Source organism: Erinaceus europaeus, chromosome 6, assembly GCF_950295315.1.
Source record: "Erinaceus europaeus chromosome 6, mEriEur2.1, whole genome shotgun sequence".
In the NCBI taxonomy this organism is placed as follows: Eukaryota; Metazoa; Chordata; class Mammalia; order Eulipotyphla; family Erinaceidae; genus Erinaceus; species Erinaceus europaeus.
Window position 1 is genome coordinate 51,278,062 of NC_080167.1, and position 13,182 is coordinate 51,291,243.

The 13,182-nt window shown below is 40.6% G+C and overlaps 1 protein-coding gene across 9 annotated transcripts in view; it reads right to left on the minus strand.

Annotated features, from left to right (window-relative positions):
• The window catches only part of BEND7 (BEN domain containing 7), a 115,288-nt gene that overhangs the window by 11,706 nt on the left and 90,400 nt on the right, over nt 1–13,182 (minus strand). For 4 of the 9 annotated variants that reach the window (XM_060192186.1, XM_060192184.1, XM_060192194.1 and 1 more), the window contains 2 exons: nt 8,813–8,863; nt 2,086–6,805 (listed from right to left, as the gene is read on the minus strand). In XM_060192186.1, the coding sequence (XP_060048169.1) occupies nt 6,687–6,805; nt 8,813–8,863 (170 nt within the window). In that variant the 3' untranslated portion in view covers nt 2,086–6,686. Of the gene's footprint in view, nt 1–2,085; nt 6,806–8,812; nt 8,864–13,182 lie in introns of those variants that run through there. The other 5 variants (XM_060192191.1, XM_060192189.1, XM_060192185.1 and 2 more) reach the window with 5 other exon arrangements.

Consider the following 13,182-nt stretch of genomic DNA (forward strand, 5'->3'; position numbering starts at 1 on the left):
AAATAAATAGCGTAGTTCATTGCTTGCTATGTGTGTGATTCAAGTTTGAGCCTGGTCCCCACTGCATGAAGGGCACATCAGTGCTGTGGTCTCTTTCACTCTCTGCTTTTATCTTAAACAAACAAACAAACAAATAAAAATATAAAGAACTAAAAGCCTGTGGCATGATGGAGACTAGTAGCTCCTTATAAGCTGATGGTCGTGAATCACGATATCAATGAAGCTTTGCCTTGAATGGTGGAGACTGAGCAGTGCTTCAAGTCTCGAGTGCCTCTAATTGGGAAAAAACTATCAAGTTTCAGTTACCTCTGGCAGATCAGGAACACAATGTGTCTCATATGCTGGTGTTTCCTGAGGTCACATGACACGGTTATCAGCTCCATACAGGCAAGGTCTTGGGTTCATTGTGATGATTCTGTTGGCCATTAGAGCAACACTAAACCCCCAAAGTAGGCAACAAATACTTGCTGAATGAACAAATGGGAGTTACATGTGCACAGGAACTCAACTGTCAACCTCCTCCAAAGCACTTCTTTCTGAACTGCTCCTCCCCCACACTTATTTGATGAATGAACCAAGGACATTATACATGCACAATACTACTGAGTGGCCTCCCCCTGTCCTCCATCCAATTCTTAAAAAATTGGTCAGAGAGAGAGAGAGAGAGAGAGAGAGAGAAAGAGAGAAAGAGACTCCTACATCCTTGGAACTCCCCCTCTTGCTGTCAATGGTGCTACCATGCCAATGAGTCCCCAGGCAGAAATGTGGGGTTGGCCCAGACACCATCCCTTTCCCTGTCCTTCTTCCACTCCAAGTTAGACAGTCACCAAGGCCATGTATAGGGACTTGGGGCCTGCAGACTGTGTTTGTCCTGAAATAGCTTCTCCTAGGGACTCCTTGCTTTAGGAGTTCCTGCCTATAGTCAGATGGCTCAGCTCATCACATGCATCTGATTAAGACCTTTTAACTCTTACTGACGTTGCCTTGGTGGTCCCCAGCTCTCTTTGTTCCACAAAGCCTAGCCCACTTCCCAGACCTTAGCCTTCCCTCATCCTAACCCCTGTGCTATCTGGAGCCAGCACAGCATCTCCTAACAGAGGTGCTCAGTGTAGCTGAACAGGACTTGGGAGAACAGTGTCAGCCACCTGCTGTCCCATGCTACTGCGTGAGACTGAGCTGGTGGGAGGGAAGAACTCATTTCTGACACTGTAAGTGGTTCTCCTTCCAGTGAAACACCTGACTTGGGTCCCTGTTTTTGTCAGCCTGTGGCAGAAAGACACCCAGGGTCCTTGGGCTAAGTAACATTTGAGGATGCCACAGCCCCCGACAAATTTTTTGTTGCTGAAGGCCACACCCTAGGGATTATGGCAGACGGGGAAAACTGGTGCTAGGCCCTTGTTTCTGAGAGGGAAAACTCTGGCTGGCTGTAGTTTAGATTTCCATGTTTTTGCAGCAGTTTATCCTGTTGCCTTCACTCTTGAAATACAGCTGCTTTCTTCATATCAGCTACAATGCACCACCCATGCCCACTGCTCCTTGCAACTGTGAACTAGCAGAGGGCACTCCAAAATGAAGGCCAACAAAACAGACCCAGGGACCAATTCTGGGGTGCTCTAGGTTGGGGGCTGCTGATGCCTTTTGGAGGTGGTGATGGTGGTGGTGGGGGCTGTAACCTAGGGAGGAACAGCACCCTCTAGTGTTCAGATAGGAGAATAAAGCAATTATGTTTGAACACCACTTTGCATTCAAAAGGATTGATTTGTCCTTCTGATGTGTTGTTTCCATAGAAGCAGGGCTTAACCTTTTAAGTGAAGATTATAAAGCTACCTAATTCATTGAAAAGTAGGCTTCAAACATATTGCTTCCCAATGCTCGAGAGCTACAGGGGGCCTCACCAGGCAGAGCCCGGTGCTGTTCCACTTTTGAAGATGCTTTCTGGTAGCAATCTTGTCGGTTTGTTTATTTTTAAGAATTAACTTCATAAGGAGACCAAACTTTGTGTGAAACACCATTAGAGTCGTAATACCCTTTAATTAATGAACAAGGTCGTATAAACACAGGAAGGCTCACACAGGCATGAAGCAGTCACATTCAATTAAAGTAATTTATTGTGTTCTTCCAGAATGGACATAAAGAGCATCTGGGGAACTGATCTCACAGTACAATGTTATACACCATGTTCACAACTAGCCTTGCATTGAGTTTTTTTTTAAAGAACATAGTAATTTTAAAAAATCTAAATATTTACATATTAATAAAACATATATACAGAAGATTGAGACATTATCCATACATATGGAATAATTTTTCTATGAAAACCTATAAAAGGATTTCTGAATAAAGTCTGCACAGTAGTCACAGTAAGTAAACACAAATACAGTTTTAATTTACAAAGTATGATTTGACTGTTGCAGTTTTATGATATGTTTTTCCCATTTGTGGATCCATTGCACATATCTGTGAGTTGAGTAAGCCCCACTGTCCTCAAGTATTGAAAAATCCAAGCTGTTTCTCAGTCTTGGAAGGAAGTGCTTTTACAGGTTCATGGCGCATTCTGAACATATCTCACAGCTATAAGGTAGATGTTAAGGCAGATGTTCCTATCTGTATTAGCAACATATCCACCTCATTGTAACAGAGCCAAATGGTCACTAATGAATCTTTTCAGTTCCCTTGAGAAACATCTCCTTCTGAAAGGCAGAAGACACATTTTTAAAACATGTTGCAGAAAAACAAATGCCTTGTTTTACTGTACCTTATTAGATGCCTGGATGGACAAAGGGACTTGTCTCAAAGAAGGGGTTACTATCCGACCTGAAAAGCACAAGGCTAAGTGTGTATATTGGAAGCAACTTCTTTGACCCTTCCTTGAAACTTCAAAAAATGTCTTAAAGACACACATATACGATATGTAGCTGTCTGGTCATAATATTCCACAAGCCACACCTGAAACCAGCTTTGTCACATTACAGGGACACTTTATTGTCTCATTTCATCTTCGCTATATTAGCTGGTCTTCAGTGAAGTAATGGTTCATCCCACGGCTTCCCTCCTTGCTCCTGGTTTAGCTGTTCAGTACCTTGGACAGGGCAGTAAGGAATTTAGGTTCTAAGAGTGGCTGATGAGCTAGTCTGCTCTGGGTGGCCTTGAAGCTCACCAATAACTCTGCCAATAACTCTACAATGACTTTGGACTCTTAACACTTTATGACTTGATAAAATAAGTGCTGGGGAAAGGTGTGAAACAGCACAGCAAATTTCCCCATGGGGTTTAGTGTTTTTACACTGTAAGTTTCTTTTGAACCAATTTTTGGCTTTTGAGTTAAGTGTCAAAGATTCAGGGGGATTTGTTTTCTATAACCAATAAAGCCTAAATGCAATGTCTATACATAAAATGGTTTTTAAATCCACCACCAGAATAAGGGATCTGCGGTATTGTTTTTGTAAAACAAATACCCACACAGTAAGATAGTTCTTAAAAATGTATCCAGATTTTCATGTCTGTTTTACTAAAGTGATGGGCAAATGTACTGGGGGCCAAATCAAATATGTAATATTAATTAAGGATGTTTGTAGCCAGTTGCTATACAGTATCAAAACACTAGACCACTCACAGAGCCATTATGTTGAAATAGTTGTTAGGGCTCATATTGTTAACTGATTACTTTGAGTTTCTTATCTCTTAATTAGTTATTTTTTTGCCACTGTATTGACACAGTCTACGTGCAGTTTTTCCCTAAGAATTCATGTATCACCTGCATTTATTCAGTTACAGGTGGTTCTTTGGGAGGAAGCTAGTATCACAAGTGCTTTTATCCAATAAGTTAGAGCTATCCTATCAATCCAAACAGCCTTGTCATCTTCTAATTTGATGAAAGTCTAATTGATTTTGGCCTTTCCAACTACTCTATTGGAGATGTTTTCCTCTAGACTGCATCTAAGCAATTTACATTAAAATAAAATGCTTCAAAACTCCATTCATTTACAGAGGTTAGGAGGAAGAAGAAAAACAGGGAAGTGAGAACTACTTTTTGTTTTTCTTTTCTTTTTTACAAGAGCACTGATCAGCTCTGGCTTATGGTGATGCAGGGGAATTGAACCTGGGACGTTGGAGCCTCAGGCATGAGAGTCTCTTTGCATAACCATTATGCTATCTACCCCTGCCCAAGAGAACTACTTCCTTTTCACTGGACAATGAGTGACATGAATTCTACTTTGGACTTCTAAAGCAATTTTCAAAAACTTGTCTACCATGTTGGAGGTTTGATGACTACACATTACAAAGAAAGTTTACGAATACTACTTGGATGTGACCAGTAAACTTCATAAAACATCCATAGTAACTTGAAATGCTAAGTGGATCATTGAGCAAAATCAAATGGGAATGTTACATATGCTAATGAGCAGTATCACTGAATGAAAATCTAGGCTATGAAATCTGGCTTTGTCTTCTGTGATTTCTCTCCTGCTGTCAAATATATTACCTACAACAGGGACAAGCAAGTGAAGGGGGACACTTCTCTAAAGGAAGTGGCACACTTTTCTAGAACATGGCTTGTAGGTGGTGTCACTGGAGGGCTTTCTGTGCTTCTTATCTAAATCACTTCCTTTTAGCCAAGGTTCTAGTTCTGCTAAAGGAACAATTTTGGCTATTAAGACATTTGTAGGAGAGTCCACAAATGTGTATTCCCATTAGAGCATGTTCGTCTACTGTGCAGTAAGAGAAAATGATTAAAATAGAATTATTTACAGGTACAACAATACTGTGTAGCTTTGAAAATAATGTATATGAATATTTGTAATAAAATGGAACATGTGTGTTAGGTTACATAAAACACAGGAAACAAAATTTTATGTAGTTGATTTCCATTGTGTAAATAAATAAAATGTATAAATTCTGGGAAGAAAACATACAATAATGAGCACCTCTGGGTGACAAAATTAATTAATATTTTCTTCCTTACACTGTAATTAAATTGCATTAAATCTGTCAATTTATGCAAAGGGAGCTATTTGCAAATGACACTACCCTGTTTCAAGTCTACTTTCCATGTTCTCTGTTTTTTTCTAACATGAATGTTCTCCCAATGCTGGTGGTTTTCTAGCCTGCTGTCACAGTCCCCGTGTCACCCTCCCCCAGCATGTGTACATACACACACACACACACACACACACACACACACACACTCTCTCTCTCTCTCTCTGCTCGGAGGGCTCTCCTGGGGTAGGCCTTTGCTGACTAGAACCTAACATAGTTCTCAGTGTTGCTTCCTAGCAACTGACCCCAAAGACATACTTAAAGGAGGGAAAAGAAATGAAGAAAACACATTTTCCTACTATAGTAGCTCTTCCCATTTTTTTTTTTTTGTTGTTGTTAAAGTTAGATGAGTAGGTGGTTGCTTAAATGTGATGAGTTGAAATAGATGTCATTGGCAGCCTGACTGTGCCTGTGACCTGGGTGATTGTGGTTCACAGAATTCTGAATTTCACAACTCACACAGATGTAGAAGGAGAAAAAAGGCCTTACAAAAGTAATCAAGGTCTTTAAAAAGGATCAACAGTTGTCAGCTCAAATATAAAAAAGGTCTGACTAGTGAATCTCTAACCTAAGGATGAAGCAACAAATGCAAAAAGGTGGGGTTCTGTGCACATATAGTCTCCCCCCAAGAGAGAATGGAATTATCACTTGTGTTGTAACTCATAAAAGACTTCCCAAGGACAGGCAGACAGCCTAATGGTTTATGCAAAACAAACAAACAAACAAAAATAACAACACACACACACACACACACACACACACACACACACACCTCTCATGCCTGAGGCTCTGAGGTCTCAGGTCCAATATCTGGCACCATCTTAAGCCAGAAGTGAGCAGTGCTCAGGTAAAAAACAAAACTACAAACAAAGCAAAAAAGCCTCCCAGAGTGATGGTTATACTTTTGTGGACATGAGAACCTATCAAGGTTATTTAATTTTCTCACTATGACATTTGGGAACTGATCTGCAACTTCTCTCTCCCTTTCCTAAATGATAACGGTATTATTTATCATGCTGCTTAGTCATTTGCATTGATTATTTATCAAGAATCTAGGGGAGGACCTGCAGGCATGTTCTGCTATCTTCATTATGACCTTGCAGTCTGAGGCAGGGGCAGAGAGAGAACTCTTTGAGTTCAAACCGCAATGGACATTCTAAGTGAAGACTGCAAGACATTGAAGTAGAACCTTAAAGGGATTAGCACATCCACCATCTCTCAGGAGCTTTAAGAAACATGCAGAGAAGAGCTGGCTTTGGCTTAGGGAGAGAAAGCCAGGAGGTGTACAGGCTGAGAGACGAGCCAACCAGCTGTGAGACCTTGAGAAAGTCATTTAATGTTTCTGGGCCTCAGGCTTTTTTACCTGTAAAATAAAAGGACTGAATAAAAGAAGAGCTGGGACCAGATGATCTCTAAGGTTCCTTCTTTCTCAGATTCCTTGAAATTCTTTTCAGTTTCATGAGGTTGTTCTATCACTCCCCTTGTTCCATTTTTCTCATATCAGAAATCTTTCAGTCTCCATATTCAAGTAGGGAAACACAAAGATATTATTTCAAGGGGAATGATTTTCAAAAATTAAGACAAGTCTACTGCATGGCCAGGATGTCAGTGCCAATTCCTGGGAGGCTCTGGAGCCCTGAGAAGCACAACTAGAACAGCAGGGTATCCCTCCAAGGGGCCTCCTGAAAATTTATGATTAAAAGCAGGATTTCATACATCAGCTGGGAAAAGTCCACGGGTGATGAAAACGAGGGTAATGTGAGTTGTCCTGGTTGGTATTCAGAGAAGGATAGAATAGGAAGGAACAATAGAGATCATATAGTACAATTATCTTAATTCATTAAAGTGGAAACAGTCAAATAAGAGGAGAAATCTCACTTATATAATGACTACATATTATAAGAAATTGACTTCAGCAGGTTCTTTTTTGCACTAGATGACTCATTTCATTTATTTATCCGTGTATCTGTTGCTTAGCTACACCATGTCAGAGAAAGCGCTGTATCATTTACAGGGTTGAGTTTTCCCCTTGTCTGAAGCTCACTAATAAAGCCTGTGCAACACCTATCCACTGTTTCCTTCTTGTCTCAGGTGAGTGCTATCAGTGAACACATGACCTGGCACCATATAAGCACATGTGCCAGAGTGATGTCTGGTTTTTCTCTGTCCCTCTCTCCTCCTATCTTTCTCACCAATGAAGAAGTAAAATCTTAAAAAAAAAAAAAAAAAAGAGTGCCTACACCGACCAGCGACTCCGGCAGTATTTGCTGAGAGTAATGGAATGCTTGCCACCCCAAATCTTAAGGAGAAAACACTCACTGAGCCATTTCACATTGGGGTTTTTGGTATGTCTGGGTGTTATGGGCAGAGAATCTTTAGGTATTTTGAGGGCAATCTGAGTCCTGGGATCAAATGAGGGGAATGCATTGTCACATGGCTTGTTGATTAGGCACCTGTCTCTTAGACTCAGGTATGAAGACAGGCAGAGGTGGGAGGCTGGGGTTGGAAGCATTACTGGAGAGTCAAGTTCATGTGACATCAGAATAGTGCTTATGGTTTAACATTGTAGCAAATGTTTCAGTGGAATGTTTTATTTGGATAATCTTGTTTAGAACTAAGAATGTTCCACCCAAGTTGGGTAGATTGGCTTAGTCAATCTCCTAATTAAAATAGTGCTGCTTCCTGGTTCGAGCCCCTGGCTCCCCACCTGCAGGGGAGTCGCTTCTCAGGCGGTGAAGCAGGTCTGCAGGTGTCTATCTTTCTCTCCCCCTCTCTGTCTTCCCCTCCTCTCTCCATTGCTCTCTGTCCTATCCAACAACAACATCAATAACAACAATAATGACTACAACCACAATAAAAACCAACAAGGGCAACAAAAGAAAAAAAAAATAGTGCTGCTTATGGGGGCTGGAAGATAAGCTCAACAAATAAAGTATATGCCTTATTGTGTTTGGGGCCCTGGGTTCGATTCATTGCTCTAATATCAGTGGAGTTCCTCCACTGCTGTCTATGGTGTTTATGTGTGGAACTCCACTGATATTAGAGTAATGTTTTGGTGTCTCCCTTTCTGTCTGTTTCCAAGAATGTAGAGCTTACGGTCCAGGAGATGGTGCAGTAGCTAAGGAACTGGACTCTCAAGCTTGAGGTACTAAGTTCAATTCCTGGCAGCACATGTACCAGAGTGATGTCTGACTCTCTCTCCTCCTGTCTTTCTCACTGATGAATAAATACAATCTTAACAAAACAAAAAAACCCAAAGAATGTAGAGCTTACAACATTGGGCCAGGAAGTTGTTCAGTTGCACTGTGCTTGTACAAGGTCCTTGGGGGGGGGGGGCATGCCTCCACACCACATAAAACTTGCTGGGTTCCATTGGAGGAACCTTTGGGGAGCAGGGTGGGAGAGGACAGAATGGGCATTAATTTCATCAGATTGGTGTGATGTCTGTTGTAAAAAAGAAATGCCATTTCATGTTAAAATACTTAATGTTCAAAGGTTTGGGGAGGCAAAACGTTATGACATTAAGTTCTTAGGACTTGCTGTTCTGTAGTTTTTAAGAATATGAAACAGTGAGAAAATTGTAGCTTTTCATATTCATGTGAAAAAAATAATCTCTGAACACAGAGCATCAAGAGGCTCTGATTATCAGGGTCTGGGTCTGCTACAGGAGCCATTTACTCAAGCATCTGTGTCTAATATTAAAAACATTTTTAATGCAAATATTTTCATGTGCTATATATTCCAGCGGGTGATGAAAATGTAAATGTGTTTTTACCTGTTGGTGGTAGAGAAATGCCGTCCAATCTTTCATCGCCGTCAGCTACCTCTGTTGGTTACAAACATAAAACACAAATCTCATTAGTTTCAGGGAGCACATTCATTTTATTGAGTACAGTAATACAATTTAAAAACTCCAGAGTACATAATAGTCTTCACCTTTTTCTTTTCCCCTTTCAGCTTCGGTAGGTTCACATTATAGATTTTAGCACTATTTTTAAAGAAAATATTTTACAGCTATAAAATCAAATTTCCTATGTATATATTTTATGTCTTACAAAGCTTATTCTGTCAATCACTGATGATTTCAGTTCATTTTTACTTATTTATATGGGCTTAAATGCCCAATATGGGGTAGCTTGTTCAAATATGGTCATAAAAGGCAGAGTCAGTGAATTCCTATGGTAAAATTTTACTTGTCTTTTGGTGGTGGGAATGGTGTTTATGTACACTCCTAGCAAAATGTAGACATATAAATCAGTAGTTGATTAATATGAGAGGGGGAAAATCAATTGTATGTCTCAAAGGTTTTCAAAACACAAACTGAATTTTTTAATATATAGGCTGTGTATTTGATATGCGGACTCTCTCAAAAGCCTAGACCAAGTAGATTAGAAGCATCCAATAGCACAGCTATATAAAAGATACTGGATACTGTACAGCAAACCCTAACAAAAGGACTTTTCAAAGTTAACCCAATTACCAAATAATGTGATGATAACATTAACTATCGATAGTCTTTTTGAACCCTAAGACAGCAGGAACCTCACATCTCCACTATAGAGCCCCTACTTCCCCCAGTCCTGGAACCCTTGGATAGGGCCCACTTTCCCGTCTGCGTCTCCCAATCCATACCAAATAATATTGCATCCGCCGATCACAACCTAACCAACGCAACGATTGCCACCTCAACATGCTTCACCTCAGACTGTGTCCAGAGACTTCACGAGTGGAATGACAACCCTTCAGCTTCATTACTCGGGTGAGACCTTCCTTTTATAGTACACTCTAATTTCATCTCAGGTGGTTCACTTTCTAACAAAGTCCCATAACCTAGATATACACCAGTTTCTGTGAGAGAGAGCTTATGTTCACACGTATCCATAAACTACTGCAAAATATATACCTGAAAGCAGAAGTACACTAGAGTTTGCAGTGAGTACCCCCCTAACATTTCCTCTCCACTATTGCAAGCTTTGGGTCCATGATTGCTCAACAATTTGTTTGGCTTCGTATGTTAACTCTCTTTTCAATCACCAGGTTCCAGATGCCACCAGGATGCTGGCCAGGCTTCCCTGGATTGAAGACCCCACCAATGTGTCCTGGAGCTCAGCTTCTCCAGAGACACACCCTACTAGGGAAAGAGAGAGGCAGACTGGGAGTATGGACTGACCAGTCAACGCCCATGTTCAGCGGGGAAGCAATTACAGAAGCCAGACCTTCTACCTTCTGCAACCTTCAATGACCCTGGGTCCATGCTCCCAGAGGGATAGAGAATGGGAAAGCTATCAGGGGAGGGGGTGGGTTATGGAGATTGGGTGGTGGGAATTGTGTGGAGTTGTACCCCTCCTACCTTATGGTTTTGTTCATTAATCCTTTCTTAAATAAAAAAAAAATTACTTGTCATTCCTGAGACCATTTATTTTTTAAAAATATATTTTATTTATTTATTTTTATATTTGTTTATTTACTCCCTTTTGTTGCCCTTATTTTATTGTTGTAGTTATTATTGTTATTGATGTCATTCTTGTTGGATAGGACAGAGAAATGGAGAGAGGAGGGGAAGAAAGAGGGGGAGAGAAAGACACTTGCAGACCTGCTTCTCTGCTTGTGAAGCGACTCCTCTGCAGGTTGGGAGCCAGACGCTCAAACTGGGATCCTTCCGCCGCCGGTCCTTGCACTTTGCGTGCCACATGCGCTTAACCCACTGTGCTACCACCCGACTCCCATCCTGAGACTATTTCTACGAGACAAACTTGGGAAATCTTGAGAATGAACTTTTTTTTTTTTAGAAGATAAATTCAGATCCTGGGGCTGCCGATTGAAACTGTCATCAAGTCAGTCACAGTGAAAATGGGAAAGAAAAAGCCTTTCTTCTTAAAAAAAAAATTCATCACATCTCTTTGCTTCTGCCTGATCTGTTTCAATTTCTTTATGAGTTCTCTAAAGGTAGACCCTTTAGTCACAAAAGAGCTCTCACTAGGTACAAAAAAGAAGGTGCCCAGAGAACTGCTGGGTGTGTCAGTCTCTCATTGTACCCTGGACATGTCAGCATATTTCATTAGGGCCACCAGGTTAACTGTGGTGGGACTATCCTGCCATGTGTACAGGGCACAAGAGCCAGTCAAATGAGAGCTGTCACTGCATCACCATGTTGTGGGAAGCAAAACAACTAGGATGTGCTAGCTCCATTGCTATTTCTTTCATAACACGTAAGGTTCAGATATGGCTAGCTATGGTGTTTAGAGATTTCCGTTCAAGCTGAGCACCTCTGTCTTCTGACAGACTCTCTGACTTCTGGCTTGCTAAATCCACCATGAACCTAGTACCAAAAGAAGACATAATAGTTAAGACTGAGCTTTGTTGGGTCTCGCTGTTCTGGGTCAGCTCTTTCAGATAGAAAGAGACAGAGACAAGATAAAAAAATTCTTGAGTAATAATAGTAATAGCAATGGTAGTCACCCTCATTTGTTAACTGATTACCATTTACTAGAGTATGCCTTATGCCATCTAAGCCTGAGAAAATCCTGTAAGGTAGGTCTTCTATTATTCCCATCCCTACAAATGAGGAAGCTGAGACACAGAGAAGATAAGAAACCAGGCTATTATATACCCCAGTATAAGATAAATTATTAACTCTTCAAGTCTTTAGCTCATTTTATACTTTGGTCACTTTCTCTGCTTTGAATATATAATTGCTTTTCATTAGTTTAAGTTTCAATATAAGTAGACCTTCCCTCTGTAATTAAGCTATCTTCATTTTAAAAAACAGGCCAAAGCAATTACGTGCTTTAGCAAGAGTAAAATATAACCAAATAAATTGTCAATTATAAACTAGTACACATTAGCTGTAAGAATAGGGCACAGTGTCATAGATGAAGAACACAGCTCTGTGTCTTAAATTTAATTATAACATCTGTCTGTAACAACAAGCTCACAATCTTTCTTCCCTGGTGAAATTTGGAAAGAGACTCAGCAAGTCAAATAAAAATTTAGTAGTAGAGACAGCTTTACTCTGAGATCTAACACACACACAAATTAAGATTTGAGCTCTGAGGAAATAATCTAATGAAAATAATAAAATTCCTCAACAGGAAAGGAGTCATTCTAGTTAGAGAAAAAAATTATTACATGTCATGAGGGCCCTGAAAGAATTCTGTTTGGGTTCACAGAGCAACCTTTCAGATCTGTGTGTGTGAGTGTGTGTATGTGTGTGTGTGTGTGTGTGGGGGGGGTGAGGGGAATGGAGGGCTCTTTTTTCTTCCCTAAGCAGTGAGGTGATTACAGTACTCGGTTGGGGTCTGTACCTAATTCTAGGAACTGAGCTAAATATAAGGAAGACTGAAGTTGTGGACTATCTATGAGATGCTGTACTACCATCATTTAGACAAACTAATATAGACAATGGCATGAGAGCAAGCAGTAGTTTGATGGAGGCTGATTCTTGGTTCCTATCAGTATGGTGAAGGAAATGCAAGTGGCTGGGGGTCCCCATTCTCTCAAAAGAAACGAGCTATAACAGTATTTGACAAAACTGGGAGATGAAACCCACTGGATAGGTCTTTGCTGCTATCATTTTGGTTTTGTTTGGTCTGTGTAGGTTTTTTTTTCCTGTCCTTTATTATCATTATTTTTAAAATTTGATAAGACAAAGAAAAGTTGAGAAAAGGAATGGGAGACAGAGAAGGAGAAAGAAAGAGAAATACCTACAGAACTGCTTCACTTCTGCAAATGGGGACTGTGGGCTTGAGCCTAGCTCCTTTCAAGTTGCAGCATATGTGTTCTGCTGGGTGTGCCACCACCTAGCCCCATGTCTGTGTGTTTAACCGCTATATCCCACTTCTCAGATGCTGAAAGAATCTGCCTCTAAGATAAAGGAGAGGTGCCAAGGTGCCATTCACAAATGTCTAGGGAGATGATCTAAAGCCAGTTGCAGAAAATGAAAATGTCCTAAAGCAAATAAGATGGCAAATACAGAACAAGGTAGCTAATCCAAACATGAGAGCTTCTAACATGAAGGGTAGCACACGGGCTGCTGTTTGGGTCCCATTCTGTAGAAACAGGCATGTGTATGTGGAAATGAGCATTTATATAACACGCTGAGATGGCTAAGCATTGTGTTCATTGTCTAGTATGTCTGTAGGAAAA